The 21,650-nt window shown below is 46.0% G+C and overlaps 1 protein-coding gene across 1 annotated transcript in view; it reads left to right on the top strand.

The window, feature by feature from the left end:
* LOC104570729 (unconventional myosin-Vb) overlaps positions 1 to 21,650 on the top strand; it is a 122,349-nt gene that overhangs the window by 62,349 nt on the left and 38,350 nt on the right. The window contains 6 exon segments of the mRNA XM_088536308.1: positions 410 to 507; positions 2,044 to 2,130; positions 14,059 to 14,170; positions 14,978 to 15,189; positions 17,917 to 18,073; positions 19,438 to 19,677. Coding sequence (XP_088392434.1) covers positions 410 to 507; positions 2,044 to 2,130; positions 14,059 to 14,170; positions 14,978 to 15,189; positions 17,917 to 18,073; positions 19,438 to 19,677 — 906 coding nt within the window.

Genomic DNA, 21,650 nt, shown 5'->3' on the forward strand with positions numbered 1-21,650 from the left:
GGTTCTGACCGAAGAAAAAGCAGATTTTTCCCCATGAGGACAGTCTAGCAGTGGAGCAGGTGTCCAGCAAGGTTGTGCAGTCTCCATCCTTGGAGGTTTTCAAGACACAGTTGGGTAGAGCCCTGAGCAAGCTGGTGTGAGCCCATAGCTGCCCCTGCTTGGAGCAGGTGGGTGGCCTGGGGATCTCCCAAGCTCTCTCCAACTCTTAAGGACTTGGTGATTCTGCTTCCCACTTGTCTATGCACTGCATTGTAGAGCTGGAAGTCCTGAGCCCGCCAGCATCTTGTCTGAATTGCTACTGTACGTGCTGGACTCATAGGGAGGTTTATATCATGTTATAGCTATGGGCTGGTATGGATTGCACCTTAAAGCACCTTCATCCATAAAAATAAATGGTTTTGTCTCGCAGTTCAGGAACTCCCTGCATTTGCTTATGGAGACACTGAATGCCACCACCCCGCACTACGTACGCTGCATAAAACCAAATGATGAGAAGCTCCCGTTCAAGTAAGTTGACTTTTGGATAATGTGCTTAGCTGCATAGCAGCAGCAAGCTCTTTTTCCTTAAGAGATGCTCCTCTCCCAGTGTCATTCCATCCTGGCAGGTCCCAAAAGCTGGAGTTACTTCTCTTGGGTTTCATTAGGCATTCTTTGTGTCACTGAACTAAAAATTAATGCATATCCTAGTAATTTTGTAGATATGCTCTGCTAGTATTGAAAGATAAATATCCTTAAATTGAACATGCTGTGACACATTCTTGGTTTGCAATGACAGCATGTTTAATCGCTTTGATATAAATAGAGTATTAAATAGTGAAAAGTAGCAGAGAGAAAAATGAAAAGGTGTAGATAAGCAGCGAGCTCGCAAAATTGCTTGCAAAATGAACAAAATAAATATCTTGATGCTTCCAAAGTAAAGTGAAAAAATAAAAACATGACTTTCATCAGCCTGAGGCAAATATCCAGGTGAGTGAACAGCTGGAGTGAAAAGGTGATCTGGGTCTTCCCCTATGCTTGAGAGGTGTATCAAAAGCTGTGAGCAAGGGGAGCAGTAGCTAATGGCCTTGTTCGACCACTTGAGTAATGTATTTGTGCCTGATCTTGTTCCCTTTAACTCCAAAGTAGTTTGGCCAGTAGTGAAGAACCTCATTCTAAATGAAATTATAGGATTATGCTTTTCTGTTTCATTATTTTCTTTAGATGAAGCACAGAGGTGTTTCCTAACCATCTCTAGTGGAATTGAAGTAGATGCTCTGCAGATGCTCTCACCATGGGCTGGAGATATCAGAAGGATGTTCTGGCGCTGAGTGGAGATGTTGCATTTCTGTATTGCCAGGGCAATCTAGATTTATGGCTTCAATTGAGCCTATTTTCTTGTATATAATACTGATGTCTGTACCAAGGTGGTGAAAACTGGCACAGATGTAAAGGAGTTTGCATTTCAGAGGCAGTTCTGCTTGAAGTGCCAGGAGGAATGAGAGAAATGGGATGTCAGTGACACCGTACAGTGTTAGCATCAAAGTGGTGTCATGCAGAACACTTGGTGTTACAGCTTTATTGTTCAGGAAAAAAAAAAAGAAAGAAAAAAATGGATTTTTTCCCCCCTAAAACTTAACATTTTTCAGCTCGCGAGAACATTTTTTCTTCTTTTTTGCTAAGATGAGACATTTAGCCTGGAGAAGAGAAGGCTTAAGGGAAACCTAATAGCAGTCTGCTAGTATCTGCAAGGGGAGTACCAAAAAGATGAAGCCAAGCTCTTCCCAATAGTGGGAGGATGGGAGACATCAGTTATAAATTGGAAAGAGAAGATCAGATAGGCAGGATCAGATAGGATCAGATGAGCAGGATCACTGATACTTGCTTTTCTTCGGCCCCCATGCTGATGATGACAGCAGAGCCTTATTTTCTGCAAGTGACCCAAAAGGGTCGCTCTCCAGCTGGTTCAGACCTTTCCTTCCTTGCAGTGCAATGTCCGGGTGGGTGTAGAGGACTGAATCGCCTGCCGTGCTGCGTGTCTTAACTGTATCCTAACTGTAATTGCAGATTTGATCCGAAGAGAGCAGTTCAGCAGCTCAGAGCTTGTGGTGTGCTGGAGACCATCTGCATCAGTGCAGCTGGCTTCCCCTCCAGGTGCTGCCACTGAATTGGGCACCATGCTCCGCTCGTGTGTCGTAACATGGGAGGGAGAAGAAGAAAGCACCAGTGTTTGGAGAAAAAGGGTTGAATTTGGTTGGCTTATATCCAGGATGGATTTCCCCTTTTTATTTATTTATTTATTTATTTTACAAAACCCCCATCAGCTCCTGGGGATCCCCAATGCCAAGAGCTGCGTTACTGACCTGCAATGCTGGGTGCTGGAGAGTGCCTGGGGTTTTATCTACTGGGACACCAATATTGGCCTGATAATCTACAAATTTGACTCACTTGGAAGCCAGAGTTGCCTTTTGGGACTTCCTGCTGCTTGCCTGAAGCTCCCCATACCGCAGGGCTCTTTGCACTCCTATGGGCCCTTATACCTTCCTTTCCTTTTTCCTGGCTTCAGACACCTGCACTAGTAATTTGAGCCCCAAAATATTTTATTGTGTTCACAGAGCAAGAAAATAAGGGTTGTAGATCATTGTTGCAGGCTTTTGCTCAGCACCTCTGAAGCCTATTTGACTTGAAACTTGCATCATAAAAAGGAAAGGTTACAGGTGCTGTGCCTCTTGCTGATTGTGATAAAAAGAATTCAGCAGAGGATTTTAGCATAAACTATAAATAAAGCCTGGAGATGACAAGGACAAATAATTCTGAAAATGCATCAACTGCGCTTTTCTGCCAGGTGGTTTCATGTTGCTGTCCGCCTTTCAGCAGGGACCTGAGGATTATAGGTGCAGAGCCGGTGAGCGGTGCTGCGGAGCATGCTGCGGAGCACTGTGCTAGGTGCCTGGCCCTGGTTTTGGGGAGGATCGGGCTGCAACACCTGCAGTGATGGATCCACTCTTCCGTAGAACCTATGAGCTAAAATCTGTGTGTAGTTATAGCTGAGGAGGGGGGAAGATGCTCCTGGAGGACATTTAGGATGTGTTTTAGGGAAATACTCTACTGGTGTGAGGACCTCTCTATGCAGAAAATCCCAAAGGCAGATGTGACCTGTCGTGTGATCCACCTGGATGCTTTCAGTGATGAGAGTCTCTCCCAGGACATGAGCAAAACAAACCTCTTCCATCCCTGCAGCTTGTCAGCTCTCCTTCTCCCTCTAGGAAAACAAAAAGGTGCAAATAGCTGTTTGGTTTTCAGTCTTCCTCCAGGTGACCTTCCTCCAGCTCAGTGTTTGGGATGCTTCAGGGACAGATTCCTTGTTTGCTTTATCATTTCCAGAAGATAACGGTGCGCAGCAGCACCTCGGCACCGAAGGAGGTATTTGCTGACAGTGCATTTATTGACAGTGCCGACAGTGGTATTTGCTGGCAGTGTCCTTGACAGTGCAAATTGCAGCCTTGAAAACAGGAACAAAGCAAAATGGTGAATAATCTTTGTATTTGAATAGACTTTATAAACTTGGCAAAAGCTACTTCTATAGAGTCTTGCTCTGAGAAATGCAATAGGGGTTTTAGTTCTTTCTGAGTTAACATGCATGAGGTCGTGTTCGCGCTTTTCATCACAGCACAAAATGTCCGTGGGCTTCAGTTATTCCAGTGTATTCACTTTTATATCAATACAAGTCAGTTTGTAATACCCAAAAAAAAGGGTCATTGCTTGAAACATAGACCACGGGTGAAGTTTATATATTCAGACTGCTTTAAAGAATCATACAAATCTTGAAATATTTGTGAATATTCTTGAAATATATGTTATTTCCTTTTTATTGTTTTTCAACCCATAGGAAAGTCATAATATAGATCCACTGAAAGGTGATGCCTCACCTTCCCCTGCTTTGGGTGTGCCTACCTTTATTTTATCATTTTTGTGGAATCCTGCATTCTGCAACTAAAGTCAATTGAAAATGTATTATTTATTTTGAAATGCCACAGAGTCATTAAGAAATGTATTTGTTAGGGTGTACATAAGGGAATGTGATGAATGGACTGTGTTAGTGGTGCTGATAGCGTAGCTATCATCGGCTTTTGTGGGCGAAGTGTGAAGCATGTCTCCCTCATGAGCCGTTTATCTTCTTTAAACTGGTTGCCTAAAAATTAGGCTATAGAAAATGAATTGGTACAGAGCTCAACGAATAGCAAAATGCTCTAAAATGTGGTTTTCACCTAAATTTTAACCAGACTATGCCTTGCCCTTCATGTACAACGTGAAGGTGTTCATATCCCCGAGGTCTCCTGCCAGCTGATTCCATGGAAACTTTTTTCAAATAAGGGGCATTTCTTGTTTTTTACCCCGTGCCTTTGAGTGATTTATTAAAAGTGATTTATTAATAGTGTTTTTTTTTTTATCCCACGTTCTGTTCTTTGAATATATTCCAGGTAATTTCAAGAAATGCCAGTCTGAATGTTTTGGAGCTAATTGAAAGGCAAATCTGTTCCGCAGTAAACAAAGCAGGAGAAATTTTCCTCCCTAGGCTGTGGTGTTGGGGCCTTAGTAAGAATATATAGGAAAGCAGAGTTTGTGGAGAACTGGATCGACGCCTAGCAACCGAACACCTGGAGGAGAACCAATCAGCTGGGAGCCTGTAGCCAATGAGTGCTGCTCCTCAGCGCATGCCCACCTGCATGGGTATAAAGCCCTGCTACAGACAAGAGCAGGGTGGAGTTGACCTCACTTTGTGTGGAGGTGTTGTGTGCTCTGGCTTGTGGGGAGGGCCCTGGCACTTGGTGTGAGAGTGACCCTCGACATCTGGTGACCCCGACGTGATCGTGCGAGAACGCAAGGGATCTTACTGGAGAAAAGCGGATTGTGACCACGACCTGGTGAGTCAGAATGGGAATTGGCGCATCTAGAGTGAAAGTTGCTGCAACAGCAATGGAACATGATACTGTTGAACGCTTCGTAAGGCTTGCTCAAAAAACTAAGATTGAGGTCTCGAAAACCGAGCTAACTGATTTATTACTATTTTGTAAGAAGAGAAAAATCATAGAAGAAGCTTCCCAAGCATATAAATTTGAATCATGGGAGCGAGTAGGAAGAGAACTATGGGACGGTGTACAATTAGGCTCGGAGGAAGCGTGGCGCCTCACAAAGACATTTCGTCTAATATGGCCTATGTTTGAGCGGTTAGTTGCTATTGCGTTTTGGGAAGCGCTCCAGGGAGAAGAAAAGGAAAACGGGTCTGAAAGTTCTGAATGTACCAACAATACTGAGCCAATTCAGTGTAAGAAAATAGATAATAAGAGAAAGGTAACCTCACCTAAACAGGCATGTCCGGTAACTTTGGCGGAACGAGAAGTATGGGGGGGAGTGGATGAGTATCTCCCCCCGTGGGAGGGGGAGGAGCGACCACCTCCCACAGCACCCGAATGGGAAAAGCGACCACCTCCCACAGCGCCCGAATGGGAGGGGGAAAAGCGACCAACCCCCACAGCGCCCGAAATGGAAGTGGACCCAGTTAAAGTACCGATCCCAGATGGATCAGACGATGATAATGCCGTGGTTCAAAAAATGCGACAAGAACTTCGGGGACAGGCAGAGAGAATGACAGAATTATTAGAACAAATGCGGCGATTAGACGGTGGGTCCAAGGCCAGAGATGTGAAGGCAGCCTATAAGGCTGCCCATAGGGCTATAGTCGAAGGGTTGGAAAATGTAGACAAACAATTAGAGCAGTGGGAGGCACGAAAAGATGCTCCTAAGATTCAAAAGAAAGCAGCTGGAGCAAGTGACCCAGCTGAAGAAGGATTGTTGCCGGAGCTCCCAGCCACTTCCACTGCAGGTGGAAGTAATGATGAGGAAATGCCACCTGTTAATCCAACATTTAATGCGGGAGCACGGTATAAAGGGCTCATAGAGAATGCTCAGTTACAAGGAGAATTTGTATTAACACCACTAGCAGCTCCTGTAGTGACGGGAGCCCAAGGCCCCAGGTGGGAACCTCTCGATTGGAAATTTGTTCAAGGCATACAAAAAACAGTAATGCAGTATGGGCACGACAATAAGTTGGTGAGAAATCAGGTCTCTGCTCTGTTTAAATATTCCCATATGGTACCTGCGGATAGCAGAGCGATAATGGAGCTCCTGCTTTCCTCTACCGCTTACATGCTTTGGTTAGCAAAATGGCAGGAAAGATTAGAGGAAAAACAATTGGAGAATCTAAATCGCAGTATGGACGATCCATTAAGGGTTGCCACCCTTGATCAACTGATGGGGAATGGGCGTTACCGGGCAACCGAGGCCCAGGCAGCGCTCCACCCCAGGATACTACAGCAATCGAAAAATGCAGCGCTAGCCACTTTCCTTGCCCTACCACAAATAGGAACGCCACAGTTGCCATACACCAAAATAACACAAAAACCGAATGAGTCTTTTTTCAACTTTGTTGATCGACTGAAGGAAGCCTTGGATATGGCACCTAATGTGCCTGCGGAAATGAAAGCAATATTGGCAAAGGATCTAGCAGTTCAGAACGCAAACCAAACTTGCAAGCAACTGTTAGCTACTTTGCCACCAGGAGCTTCAATTGTCCAAATGATAGAGACCTGTGCCCGAGCGCCATTGATGGAGGAAGAACAAAAAGCAAAAATACATGGTGCGGCTTTGGCCGCAGCAATTAAAGGAGAAAGAATGTCTAGAAAGGAAGACAAGAGATTTCATGGGACATGCTTCCTATGTGGTCGATTAGGACACATGAGGAGGAACTGTCCTAATAGATTCAGGATGGAAGGTACGGCCCTGAGAGGATTTAATGGGACCTGTACGAGATGTCAAAGGTTCGGGCATAAGGCAGCGGAGTGCCGATCACGGTTCCGCAAGAATGGCACGCCGATACAGGGAAACGGGAGCCGCCGCGTTGTGAGGGACGCGGCGAACAAGTATCCCCAGACAATGGCTGCCTCCACGAACTCTCCGCTGCAACCCGAGGAAGTGCAGGAGTCGACCTCTATGTGGCAAAATCCACAGTGATTAGAGATTCTGACGTGCATATTTTAGAATCAACATGCACTGGTCCTTTGGGGAAGGGCCTATCCGCTCTGATAATTGGCCGTTCATCAGCCTCAAAAATGGGTATTTTTGTGTTACCAGGGTGCATTGATGCTGATTATTCCGGCAATATTGGCATAATGGTGAAAATATTTAATCCTCCTATCACTATTCCGGCATTGAGCAGGATAGCTCAACTGATACCTTTTCGAGCTGCAATCCCCAATCCTGGAAAGGCCCGACGGGGAGATAAGGGCTTTGGATCTTCCGGACCCCCTCAGGTTGCTTTCTGCGAAAAGATAACTGCTCAGCGGCCGACAAAAATTGTGAGCATGGAAGGACCAGACGGCACTCGTCTTACCAATGTGGCCATGATGCTTGATACCGGTTCTGACATTACTATCATCCCTAAATTCGCATGGCCACCACAGTGGGATCTGCAGGAGATTGCCCCCCGATCCCTGTCACAGGGGTATCAATCTCCTACGCAGGTTAGTCAATATTTCGTGACTGTTATAGATGACGAAGGAAACAGGGCCAAGGTAAAACCGTATGTGATGTGTACCTCACTGTGGTTGCTGGGCAGGGATGTTTTAGCCCAGTGGGGTGTCACTTTGCAGTCACATTTTCCCTAGCGGCCATTGGGGGCAGCTTCCGCCCTACTTTAAAGCTAAAATGGATTACAAAGGACCCTGTATGGGTGGACCAATGGCCGCTACCGGAGGAAAAGCTGCATCATCTAAGGGAATTAGTTAAAGAACAGCTAGATCAGGGTCATATTAAGCTGTCAACGAGTCCCTGGAACACTCCTATTTTCACCATCAGGAAAAAATCTGGAAAGTGGAGGTTGTTACAGGATCTGAGAGCCGTTAATGCATGCATGGAAAACATGGGAGCTCTACAACCAGGGTTGCCCTCACCTGTTATGCTCCCACAGGCATGGAGTTTGCTGGTAATCGATCTAAAAGATTGCTTCTTTAATATACCGCTTGACCCAGAAGACAGTGAAAAATTTGCATTTACGGTGCCTACAATTAACAGGGAAGGCCCATCAGAGCGATACCAATGGGTAGTTCTTCCCCAAGGAATGAAAAATTCACCAACCATCTGTCAATGGTTTGTGAGTTTGGCCCTAAAACCCTGGAGGGAAAAGCACCCCGACTTGATCACATACCACTATATGGATGACATTTTAATAGCAAGCCCTGAAGTTTTGCCAGCTGAGCAGGAAGAGGAGCTAATTAACTGTCTAAAGGAATTTGGCCTGGTCATTGCCCCTGAAAAGATTCAAAGGCAAGCTCCTTGGAATTATCTGGGTATGGTCATCACAGAAGCCAGAATTAGACCCCAGAAGCTTAAATTGCAGACAAAAATTGACACCGTTAACTGTGTACAAAAATTGGTGGGAGACATCCAATGGATTAGAAATTTTTGCGGCATTACAAATGCGGAAATGGAACCGTTGCTTCAACTGCTTAGGGGAGCTAAAGGGCCTGCAGAAAAGCGGAGCTTAACCCCAAAGGCTGTCGCAGCCTTAGAACGAATCGAGGAAAAGATAGCAGAAACAGCGGCCTACAGGTTCCAGGAAAGATTACCAATATCCCTGGTGGTCTATAATCGGGAAAGGGAGGTGGCGATAATTATCGCCCAGATAGATGAAAAAGGAATCCTGTTTGTACTGGAATGGGTTTTTCTCCCAAGCCACTTGCGACGTACCCTAACTCAAAGGCATGAAGCAGTTGGAATGGGAATTTTGAAAGCCTGGCAACGCGTACGAACAATTGCCGGCAGAGAGCCTGATAGTATTATCCTGCCTCTAAAGACCCTGGAGTTAGTTGAAGAATGGTGTTTAAAAAGTGCAGAATTTGCTCTAGCTATTCAGGGCATTAAAGTGGACAATCATTATCCCAAGCATCCTCTCTTCCACACCTCTTTGGAGCTGGAAGAATGAGAAATCCAGAGTTTAAAACCATTATCGAACGCGATTACTGTATTCACAGATGCTAGCAGCAAAACCGGGAAATATGGGTACGCTTTCCGGGAGTCAGATCGTTGGAAAACTCAGATTCGACAGGAAACTGCATCCGTGCAGGTTCTAGAATTAAAAGCGGTAATTTGGGCATTTCTAACTTTTCATGATCGGCCCATGAATATAGTTATTGACTCTCTATATGTAGTAGGCATCGTTCAAAGAATTCATAGGGCAATTATAGGACACGTAAATAACCATAATCTTCAAGCTTTGTTCGTTCAGCTATGGAACATCATTCAACAAAGAAAGCATGCCTTTTGGGTATCGCATATTCGTAGTCATACTGCATTACCGGGCCCTTTAACAGAAGGTAATGCAGTCATAGACAGTGCCGTGTCAGCAGCGGGTATTTCTTGTTCGGCGGAACAACAGGCATCAACGTCTCATTCATTCTTTCATCAATCTGCTCGAGCGTTGCAACGTGAATTTAAAATTTCCCGAGCGGCAGCTCGTGCTATCATTGCTGCCTGTCCGGATTGCGCAAGACTGACCCCTTTACAGGAAATGGGTACCAATCCAAGAGGACTACAACCGAGGCAGATATGGCAAACAGATGTTACGGAATTCACTCCCTTTGGCCGACTAAAATATCTACATGTTACGGTGGATACCTGCTCAAAGGCTCTCTGGGCGACCCCAGCCACTTCTACAAACGCTAAGTCAGCCTGCAAACACTGGGCTCAGGTAATTGCTGTTTTAGGAAAACCGGACATCATAAAAACAGATAATGCACCGGCGTATAAGAGCAACATCTGTAAAAACTTTTTTCAGCAATGGGGAATAACCCATCAGATGGGTATCCCGTATAATTCGGGTGGTCAGGCCATCATTGAGCGACACCATCGAAATTTAAAACAATTATTGTCTGCTTTGAAAAAAGAGGGGGAGATGGGTCCCTATGAGTTAACAAGTAAAGCATGCTACGTTTTGAATTGGCTCAACCCTAGAAGTGATGATAACGTACCCATTTTCACTCATTTTTCAAAAAATTCAGCTGACCTTTCGGGAAAGAAAGTACAGGTGGAAGTCTTTTGTCCACAGAAACAGATCTGGGAAGGTCCAGTTGAGCTAGTTACATGGGGACGAGGATATGCGTGCATACTTGGAAGAGACGGAGCGACCTGGGTACCAGCCAAGTGGGTACGACCGTGGTTGCGAAAGGACAGAAACAATTAATGGACCATGAATTATAGAAATTGTTACACTTATGCGTAACCAGAATGGTTATATTTATGCTTGCAACTATGTTACTTTGTTTTGTTCGTAATAATTTGATGCATGATATTGCCAATTTTTGTTTTTTGTAAAAAGAGGGGAAATGCTGAGGATTACAGCTATGTTAATTTGTTTTTTGTAAATGTTGCAATGTTTATTGCTAATTTTTCTTTTTTGGAAAAAAGAGGGGGAGATGTTGGGGCCTTAGTAAGAATATATAGGAAAGCAGAGTTTGTGGAGAACTGGATCGACGCCTAGCAACCGAACACCTGGAGGAGAACCAATCAGCTGGGAGCCTGTAGCCAATGAGTGCTGCTCCTCAGCGCATGCCCACCTGCATGGGTATAAAGCCCTGCTACAGACAACAGCAGGGTGGAGTTGACCTCACTTTGTGTGGAGGTGTTGTGTGCTCTGGCTTGTGGGGAGGGCCCTGGCACTTGGTGTGAGAGTGACCCTCGACACTGTGGTTTCTAAAGAACTTTCGTAGCAAATCTTGGCTCAGCTGTTCGTCCTGCCCGGCCCCAAACGGATCTCCGGCTCCTGCAGAGAGATCGATATCTCCCACCTCCCAGACCATTTAAAATATTGATTCTTCCAGTGGGTAGTGTCACATGGCCTGGGAATTATTTTTTATTATTTTTTTTATTTTAGCTTTTGCGCCTGTAAAAGGCTGTCTGCACTCAGCAAAGGTAACAGGATGGTTGGGTCCCAACTGTTCCTTTAGGTGACAAATCACTGGACTGGTTGACCAGGTCTCCTGCTCCTGGCCAAATCAGCAACCATCCTCCTTGTTTTTCCAGCCCAATGAGGTTTCTTTTTTCAGCAGCGTTATTTATTTTCTTGCATTTCTCCATTCCTTTTATTGTTGCTTTTCTTTGGTGGCCTCTTCAAAGCAAAACTTGGATGTTTGAGGTTGCTTGAGCTTGATCTCAGCCCCGAGGTTATTTTCTTGAGAAAGTTTGAGCAGTATCAATTGTTCCTCACTCTCCCTCTCTCTCAGCTGTGCAGGTGCAAAGATCATCCTAGTAACCTTTCTTCTCCCTAATCTCCTGTCTGAATCTTGTACCTTGATAGTGAGGAGGTCAGAACTGCCTTTAGTTAATGGTCCATGGGGGTTTCCCAGTTCCTAGCCAAGAGATTTGCCCTTGCCCTGTGTTGTGATGGTTGTGGTGCTGATTGAAGAGGAAGGCCACCTTCATACCCAGCTGGGGCTATTTTAATAACACCCAGCAAGTCCAAGGGTGACATAACTCTCCTGTCCCAACCCCTGCTGCAGCTGCATCCTTCATCCGTGGGTACCTTGCAGGAGGGAAGGACCTTTCCTTGTTTTCTCCTTTACTGAAGATGCTGATGTCTAAGAAGACACATGAAAATGTGGGGGGTTTTTTTGTTTGTTTTTTAAGTTCATGCCCCAAGCATTAAGCTCCAGTATTTCTGCCCAAGAGAGATCTTGGGCTTGCGTAGGGCTGGGGAATCGTGTCTCTCCAAGCATGTAGCTGCAAGGTAATTTCATATTGCTTTAAACCTTAAGTGGCTTAAGCAGCCACGTTATGTTAAACCTAAATGCTTTAAAAGCTTCTTTCTCTAGGGAGATCCTGTAACAGTGGCTGGGAACCTCTGCAGCTTCCTTTGCCTTAACGCTGCTGTCTTCACCTGGACCAGCAAGGATCCTGCCCAAGGAGCATCCTGTGGGGCCAGCGGGCTCGTGCCCTGATGAGCCCATTGCATGAATGGCCTCTGTTTTATAGCCCTGCTCTCCTTCCTCAGCACTGTTCCAGTAGTGTCTGCCCATGATGTGGTTTCTCTTGCCCATGGCATCAAGCTCCTGCTTGACCACCTGGCCCCCAGGGTGGCAGAGCTGATTTGGGGTTATTCTGTGCAAATGGCAGAAGCAGTGTGAACTCGAGACTGTTGAATCCTGTTAAATCACTGTGCTGCAGGTGTCTGACTTGTGTTTGGAAGCATCTGTGAAATTTGGCCCTTCTCTGTGTGGGTGCCAGAGGATGGGTGGGTTGGGTTGCAGTCTGCCCAGCTTGGCCGCCTTCCCTTGGTCGTGGCTGCCTCTTTGCCATCTGTTTGCTGCTGCTGCAGCCTGGCAGCACCTGCCAGATGACTTTTTTTTCTCTTAATAGCAGCATTTAATACTGCCAGCCTCTCAGCTGGCTCTGGCAGATTAATGGCAGAACTTCCTCCTCCTCTCTTTCCCCGGGCTCTGCCACAAATTCAACTTGAGCAACATCTGAGCCAGGTAGGATGTCCTACCAGCTTTATTTTAGATTTGGGTTAGCATGAGATGTGATCCTACACGTGCAAAGCCAAAGGGCCAAGGTCAGGTGCTAAACTGGAAATGCACTTACAAAGGACAGCAACTAGGAAGAGAGAGCGGTTTTGGCTCTCCATGACATGAGCCCATAGCCTTGGGTAATTGTTGGGTTGAGTTATGCTCTTCCTTACCTCAGAAATGGCTCTTTGCAGCGAGCATCTTTTTTTAGTTACAATTCTCTTAACTAGTGGTAATTTGGGACTTTTGCTGTTCCTGGTAACGCTGTCTTCACTTTCATTTTAGATACAACGCTAAGGACTCATTCTAGTTTTAGCCATTCCTGTACTCTTTGCGAACAGAGTTAAGGGCACAGCTTCTCCATGCAGGAGTTGGATGGCCCTTCCCAACCCTCCTCTGATTTTTTTTTTTTTTCCCCTTCTTTCTCTTCATGAACCTTTCCCTTCTGCTGCGTTCTTTTAATTAGCATCTTGCTTTTAATCATACTGACTTTCCTCCCTTGCTGCATTATTTGGGCCAGGGTGAAGCCTTATTCATCATTTCACTTGCAAGAGATTTCTGGTACATCTGTCTTGCCAGGTTCCCAGCTTGCAGGGAAATTCATTAAAAATGAGATGTTTTGTAGAGATATCAATCTTGTGCATGGGAGCTGCAGAGATGGCAGGATGTCTCTGCGGAAAACAGACCTGATACAAGGACCTGTCACAGGCATGATACTGCCTTTTGTGATAACCAGAAAAAAATAGGAAAAATTGATTGTAGTGGCACAAAGATAAATACATGTGTGGAGCTGCTGGGCTGCAGAGGGGGTTCTGTGAGGTCAAGGCTCATTAATGTCTTTGCTACAGGAGAGCAGAAATCAAGATCTCTGCAGTCTTCTCCCATCCTTCCCTTGACATCCGCTGCATGGGTTCCTTTGGACCGATGGCAGCCGCTCTTTGGCTGTGCTGGTAACGCCCGGTGCTTCAATTAGCAAATCTGCTTCTGAGGGCCCATAACTCACCACTGTAATTTGGAGAGGGCTGAGGCGCAGCAGATCAAAGTATTGTCCAAGCTGCTGCCTTGGCTCTTCAGGGTCCAAAAAAAATCATGTTTGTTTTAAAGGTCTCAGCCACAGACTTACAATGCGAGGTGATTAGTGAGTGAATTGATTCAAATTTCTATATTCATCCGAAAGTGTAGCTTTACTGCTGCGCCCTTGCTGCGAGCAAGAGGATTTGGTGACCGGGAGGAAGATGATGTTCCCAGTGCAATGCATGGGCAGGGGAGCTCACGAGCCCTTTTTCATGGAGCTTCCATTGCAAAGTAGGGAAGCACCGATAGGTTGGGGTTCAAAGGATGGCTGAGATTGGGTTTAGATTTGGACAAGGTAGATCCTTTCTGGGAACTGTGATCCATGTGAAGCGTGGCAGTGAAGAAACGGCGCCCATCGCACAGGTTGATTCTGGGTGTGCTTTGCTTTCAGGTGGTCCTACCATGACTTCTTCAACAGATACCGTGTCCTTATGAAGAAGAGAGATGTCTCAAAGAACAACAAGAAGCAGATCTGCCAGACCTTGTTGGAAGACCTCATTAAGGTGAGCTGGGACTGACCTTGTAGTGCAGAAGTTCATGACTGATACGATCTGAATCGCCTTCCCTTCTCCCACTTCACCTGCTGCTTGTGCAGGTGCTGATTAAGTCAAGGCAGCTTCTTCCAAAATGCCCCATCTTGATGTATGGGAGACTTTTAGTGGCAACTTCCATGCAAAAAAAAAAAAAAAAAAAAAAATCCTTTGCATGGGACCCTTTTTCCCTTATATATGTCAGCAAATCCCTTCCACTTCTCCTTGCTGCTCGGAGTTGTGTGCACTACTTCTAAATTATGGTTGCACACTCAAAGGTTTCTTCTTGCTCTCTTGCTGCAGAGGAGCCCGAAATGTGCGTAGCACTGGAGTCAGGTTTTTATTTCTGGTCCATGTTTTATAATGAATTTTTGAGGAACTTACTAATTTGGGTTTCTTGCTGCAAAGGGCCTTTTCCCTATGCCCTGAGTGTTGCCTCCTCAGCAGCATGTGCCTCTGCAGGTGCAAGCCCATATCTTCTCTAGAAGGAAACCTTTTCTTGAAGTCCCCTGGGCTTCCATTGGTATATAAACAAATGTACTTAAGATTCATGTAAATATGTGGAACTTCAGCCTGATTCCTCGTGACATATTCCAAAATGAGTATATAGAAGCCGAAGTAGTTGGGAGTCTAATTGTACCTTCATGGAAAATAATTGTGAACTGAACTGGTAAACTTGATTCAAAAATGTGTTATTTGTATCTACTGAGCAACGTACAGAGATTGAAAGAAAAAATGTTTGCCTCAATTAAATATAGTTTCCTTTATGCTTTTGAAAAGGATCCGGACAGGTTCCAGTTTGGACGTACCAAGATCTTTTTCCATGCAGGCCAGGTGGCATATCTGGAGAAAATGCGGGCGGATAAGTTCAGACCTGCCATCATCATGATTCAGAAGACAGTGCGGGGCTGGCTGCAGAGAGCCAAGTACCAGCGGCTGAAGGGGGCTGCCATAGTCATCCAGCGTTATGCATTCAGGCACCTGGTTCGCAGGTAGGTCCTCGGGCCTAGCTGGGAGCTCGCGGCATGCTGCACTTATGGGCGCTTGTATCCTCAGCCGAGTCAGTCTCCTGGACCTTAGAAAGAAAATAATGGGATACTTTGCATGAAAATGCTGGTGCTCCCTCTTTGCCTAGAGGTTCTGGCCATTGTGAAGATAAGATGCGTTTCTGTGTGTAGGTACCATGTACGCTATGGGGAAGCTTTATGTGCCAAAGTCAGAGCTTGCTCCTGGCCCCTGTCTCCAACTTGGCCAGGGACAAATAATCTAAGCTCTTTGCCCGATTTAATGTCAGAATTAGTTGGATTTCTGTGTGCTGAGCCAGAGTAGTAGCACACTCAGGTAGGTTGCAACCAGATGATTAAAGTACTCTGACCCGTTTGGGTGAAAGTATGTGGCAGAACTAATATTTTTGGGGAGCTGCCTCTGGCAAAGGGCATGTGCATCAGTGATGGAGCACTGTACAAGCTGGCCTGTGCTCGTGCAGAGACCAGATCACCCTCTCTGCTGGACCTGAGGAGAGTCCTCAGCATCCGTTCTGTGTCCCCTATAAGGGGAACCGCTCCAAATTACTGGCAATGTGGTTATTTATGATACAGGATAATCGAGTAGAGAGATGAACTCTCCATGTTCTGCAATCTCTACACCGAGGGGCAGTTAAGCAATTAATATCAGCCCTTCAGAAATGCTGCCTCATAATCCCAATTAGCTCCATAATCCTAATTAGCACCTGGACACCGTGAGATGCTGCCAGCTGAGTTAACGTGCCCAGCATGACCTGGTTGGCCCTTAGCTCCTCACGCACCGAATGCTGTTTTTTTAATTAATTTGGGCAGTGGAAGGTGGCGATTTTCTGTGTTCCTTCAAAGGTGGCATCTTTGTTTCCTATAAATCATACTGTATTTTGAAAGTATGTAATGGTTTCTAATGGGAAGTGCTTTATGTATTTTGGTAACACAGAATCACAGAATGGTTAAGATTGGAAGGGACCTCTAGAGATCATCTAGTCCAACCCCCCTGCTCCAGCAGGGACACCTAGAGCACGGGGCACAGGGTGGCATCCAGGTGGGTTTGGAAGATCTCCAGAGAAGGAGACTCCACAGCCTCTCTGGGCAGCCTGTTCCAGGGCTCTGTCACCCTCACAGGAAAGTTCTTCCTCATATGGAGGTGGAACTGCCTGTGTTTCAACTTGCACCCATTACCCCTTGGCCCCATCCTCTCTACATTCTCCTCTCAGGTACTTGAGCATGTTGATCAGATCTCCTCTCAGTCTTCTCCAGACTAAACAGGCCCAGCTCGCTTAGTCTTTCCTCATATGATAGATGCGCCAGTCCCTTAATCACCTTCATGGCCCTATGCTGGACCTTCTCTAGAAGCTCAATGTCCTTCTTGTCCTGGGGAGCCCAGAACTGCTCCCAATACTCCAGGTGCGGCCTCACCAGAGCTGAGCAGAGGAGCAGGATCCCCTCCCTCGACCTGCTGGCAACGTTCCTCCTGATGCAGGCCAGGATCCCATTGGCCTTCTTGGCCACGAGGGCACATTGCTGCCTCATGGTTAACTTGTTGTCAACCAGGACTCCCCAATCCCTCTCTGCGGAGCTGCTTTCCAGCAGGTCAACCCCTAATCTGTCCTGGTGCCTGGGGTTATTCCTCCCCAGGTGCAGGACCCTGCACTTGTCCTTGTTGAACCCTAACGATCCCTGGTTTGCTGCAGACCTGGGCCCATGGGTCATGGGTATGTCCTAGTGAGGAGTGGATAAGCTCCCTTGAGCATGGGCAGCCAAAGAGGATATTAAAAATGAGACCCCTCTATGCAGTGAGTTTTTTGCAGGCATATGGAGAAGGCCAAGGCAGGTGTCTTCAGTGCTCACGACTTCAGGAGCTGGAAGACACCCTTGGAGGAGGAATCCTGCTGCCTGGTGTTCCTCATTAATAGTATTTCCTTGGGCTTTTATGGCTGTGGTGTTTCCCTGACGTGACTTTTTGGTTCACCTCTTTGTGCTGCTTTTACAGAGCATTTGGCACCTGGATAAACTGCTCTCCTCTTTTTGGAGGCAGAGCATCCCTCCTCCTCCTCATTTGCAAGCTCTGCTTCACTGGGTCATAAAGAGAAACCACTGGCTTTCAAGAAGGGAACATATAAGCCAGTCTGATTAGTTCTGATGTGCTTTTCCCAAAATTAAAAAAACAAAAGCTTGAGCAAATGTTTATATAATGCTTGATTCTGAGAGCAATAAATGCATCATAAGTTCAGAGAAAAAAAAAAAAAAAGCTAGTTAGCAAATTAATGGGAGGTTTTATGAGTACTTACTAAGCCATGTAACGACAAGTCAAACACGGATTGAGTCTGCGAAGGGGAGCGAGGTGGATGGAGCGAGCTGCATCTCGCATTATTCTCCATGTGTGAATCACCTGGGGCTCTGCTTGTGGACATTGCTGGACCAGGACATGCTGGTTTTAATGTCACATCCATTTGCTGTGAGGCTTTCACGGCTGGACTTGCAGTTGGTGGATACCCTGTGCCCCTCACGCTTTGTAGAGCTAGGGACATTGAGTCCCTAGCCTCTTTTCCTGCCCTTAATGCTGGGATGGTCTGTCTTGAGTCCTGGCAAGCTACTTTTGGCCAAGTGGGGTTTTTCTTCATGCGCTTTAACACCATGATAAAAAGAAGGGGAGATGGGGCTTAAGCTCATTCCTAACCTGTTCTGGGTGCTTTGCAGGCTCGCCGAGCACCTGTGGAGAATGCGAGCAGCCACCATCTTCCAGAAGCAATTCTGAATGCTGAGGATCCGGCAAGCTTTTCAGTGCGTTCGCAGTGCCACTGTCACTGTCCAGTCTTTTGCTCAGGGCGTGTTTGTCAGGAGGGTTTATCGCAAGGTAGGACCCCACAAAGCAGAGATGAATAGGAAGAGCTGGTTCATCGCAGATGTTTTGATGCTTTCTTAAACCAATCACCTCCAGCGTTTCTGGAGTGCCAGAGTTGCCTGCAAGTGCTGCCATTTAGAGCTGTGCAAGCACCAGTGATTTTGGCAGCAGCCCCTCTGAGGAGAAGCTAAATGCAGTTCATCATGCAGCTGCCAGCAGGCAATTTCGAAATCTGGAAATGTCATTTTTCCCGTGCTTGACAAAATTTACCTGGCAAACAGAATTTGTATATCTGAGCTGTGGTACAGGTGCAGCCACCGGTGCGAGGGGAAGGCCGGCAGGGTCTGCTTGGGAAGCAACAGGTTGTTTATTGATATATATATATTGATATATAGACCCCCTTTTAATCAATTCTCTCTGTTCTATACTAACCCTGGGGATAAAAGCAGGGATGTAAAGGTTTGCTGCTGGTGAGTGATACAGGGAGAGATTGTGCCTCTGAGGAAATCGGGAAAAGCTTTTTTTAATTTCAAGATATTGCCCTCAAGCCAGGCCCCTAGAATCTGCAAATGTGTAATCCTGGAGCACCTGGATATGGATGTTGGGGCAAGTCCATGACTGTGCCCAGCTGCAGGTGTCCTTGCGACATCCTCGGCGTGCCCAGAGCCCGCTGGAGACTTTGCTGCGCGGTTGGAGGAGGCACCTGGGGAAATATCTCCATTTGCAAGAGTGCCAAGGCTGAAGATAGTGGTGCTGTAAGCTCGCTGGAGCTTGCAAACAAAAGATTTGTCAGGAGAAACTGGTATGCTGCCTTTTGTGATAGAGCCTGTCCTGAGCTTGTATCAGTAAAATGTCTCTGTAGGCTTTAAATTCCCCTGGTATTTCTTCCCTCCCTGTGGCACAGATCAGCATGGGAAAGTTATTAGCAACCTGCTGGTTGCCTCTCTAAAATTCAGTCTTTAGTTTTAGAGAGGGAATTAGACTGCCACCTCCTGAAAAGGTTACTGGAGATTTGAGGGAGAAATACGATGCCAAAGTGACAGAAGCTTCACAAAACTGAGCGAGGTGCAGAAATCCCACCGTGCGGGGGAACTGGCTGCAGACAACAGTGAGAAGCCTGCAGGATCTCATCTGAAGGCTGTCGAGATGATAAGCAAGCCCACCAGGGCAGCATTTATCTGCAGCAGAGATTACCTTATTGCAGGCACGGAAGAGTGCTCAAAAAGTCAAACCCTGTTTTGATGCAAGTTGTGCTGAGGCTTTGGGTAGGGTGGGTGAAGCATGCGGGACAGACCATGTCCCAGCGATGCTGGGCTGCCCTCACCTTTAGGGCAGACTTTTCTCTCCTGATTGTCTTCTCTGCCCCTGCTTCACAGATGCTCGTGGAGCACAAAGCCACCATCCTGCAGAAGTATGTGTGCGTGTGGCTGGCCCACGCCCGCTTCCTGCGGATCCGCAGGGCCGCCATCATGCTGCAGTGCTACTACTGGCGCATGAAGGCCCGGCAGCAGCTCAAGGCCCTGAAGATCGAGGCCCGCTCGGCACAGCATCTGAAGAAGCTCAACATTGGCATGGAAAACAAGGTGGTGCAGCTTCAAAGGAAGATCAACGAGCAGGTCCGTCACAAGCTGCGCTAGGAGGTTAAGAAATACTTGCCAGGGTCCAGTTCTATCCATGAATAGCAGTGAGGAAATTCATATTCATCTATATCCTTCTCTAGCCTGCAAAAGTAGAGTTTAAACTCTATTTTTCTTTAAGTCAGGGGACGTATTTGTAGTACCAGTTACTAGTAATTACAATTTATCGTTCTGCTTGGGATGTGTCAAGAGCTCTTACACATCATATGAGATGAAAGCCATTGTATAAGCTGTTTGCTGCCAGGAGGTGGAAGTGTGGAGGTGGAACGATAAATGCGAAACAATCTCCAGTTAATGTTGATTTTCTCATTTTGAGTTACAATAGCAGGAGAAACGTTTACTTTAGGGAAAGAGACATTATGAGCTTTTAAGTAAGGAGAAATCAGGGGCTGGAGGTTTTGTCTTGATTTCCCTGAATCTTTCCGAAGGCCGTTTTGAAGCAGTTACTTTGATGCTTTCTGTATAACTTTTGCAGGGAAGAATTACTGCGCTCTCATACTCATTATAGCCTGTCCGGTGAGCTATTTTTAACCACCCTTTCAGGAATAGCAGCTTATCTGGGATGCTCTAGAAGTGCTAATGAGCTTCCCAAGCTTGGGTCCACTATAGTCTCTTTGCAGCAGCAAAGTTGTTGCATCCTATTTTCCCTGAAGTATCCTGATTTTAGTCCTTGCTAATCTTTAAAAATGCCCGTTATTTTTTAAGAAAATAATAATAAAAACAATGCAGGTAAGCTGGAGAGCTGCAGTTGTATCCTTATCTGATGAGCTGAGGTAGAAAATGTTTTTATTTCTGCTACTTTAGTTCATGCGTGAATAGAGATGCGCAATACGTGGTATGCCCCTGGGGAAGAGCAGATCTTGCTTTGAAAACATTCTAACCTTTTAGTGTGTGTCAGCTTGTGAACTCTGGCGTCCACAACTCTAATTTAGGCCTGTTTAACCGAGCTCCTAAATCAGGAGGCACTTCTGGAGGTCACACGGAGAGGGGCCAAAGGGTCTTGTGCTCTTCTTTGGCTCTGCCCAAAAAGGAGCGCTGCTGCCTTTTCTTCTTGCGTCCTTGTTTTTGTTCTTCCTTATTTGATTCCAGTGAACATCTCGGCAGAGGAAGAGGTAATAGCTTGGGCTGCTTACCCTGATTAGTCAAAAATTGTTACCTGGGGCTTATTTGCTCCAGTGGCTTTTTTTAAAAAAAAATCATACATTTCTGACTTTTTTTTTTTTTAAAACATTTTGTCTTCTGGTTTTGTCACCTCAAGCTTTTTTTACACATTTTGTGAACTAAAAACTTAGTAGTGACAGCAGCAGTTTGCCAGGTGGTGGTCTGGCTCTGGTGGTGGAACCAGGAAAGACCCAAACTGGCATTTCTGAAACACACTTGGGAAGAAAAAAATAATCGGATGTTTTGCACAGTGGTTGTCAAGAGCACAGACCTTTAAGCTGTTTTGAGACCTTTCAAAAGGGAAAACCTCCAAATCAACTTGTTCTGTTTTTCTTTATTTTCAAAATGATTCTCTTTTCCCCCATGAATATCTACCTAATGGTAGCAAAGATACCATTCTTGGTGGGTGTTTCACTGCAGCTCGTGTTTTACTGTGACTTCTGAGGGGGACACGGGCAGGGTCTTCTCTGTGGCTAATAGTAATGATATTTTATTAGTGACAATGTGATTCCCATTGACTTTAGGCTGAACTACAGAAATCAACCAGGACTGCAGAATTTTCAGGTCTCAGAGCTTGGTGGGGTAAAAGGAAAAAAATTAATTTCCAAGTGCTTAAAAAAGAAAATCTGAGCAAATGAAAAGGCTTTATTGTGCTGACAGTCCTGGAGCTATGACTTGATGCTGGGGTCGGAGGGAGCTTTTTGTGTGCCAGCCGGCAATTATGCTGCAACTCATTGTCACAGCAGGTTCCTGCAGGCATGAAAATTGGGAATAAAGGGATAACAGCATGC

This window comes from Tinamus guttatus, unplaced genomic scaffold (genome assembly GCF_059628265.1).
Source record: "Tinamus guttatus ecotype Peru unplaced genomic scaffold, ASM5962826v1 Tinamus_guttatus_pri_ptg000656l, whole genome shotgun sequence".
Taxonomy (NCBI): domain Eukaryota; kingdom Metazoa; phylum Chordata; class Aves; order Tinamiformes; family Tinamidae; genus Tinamus; species Tinamus guttatus.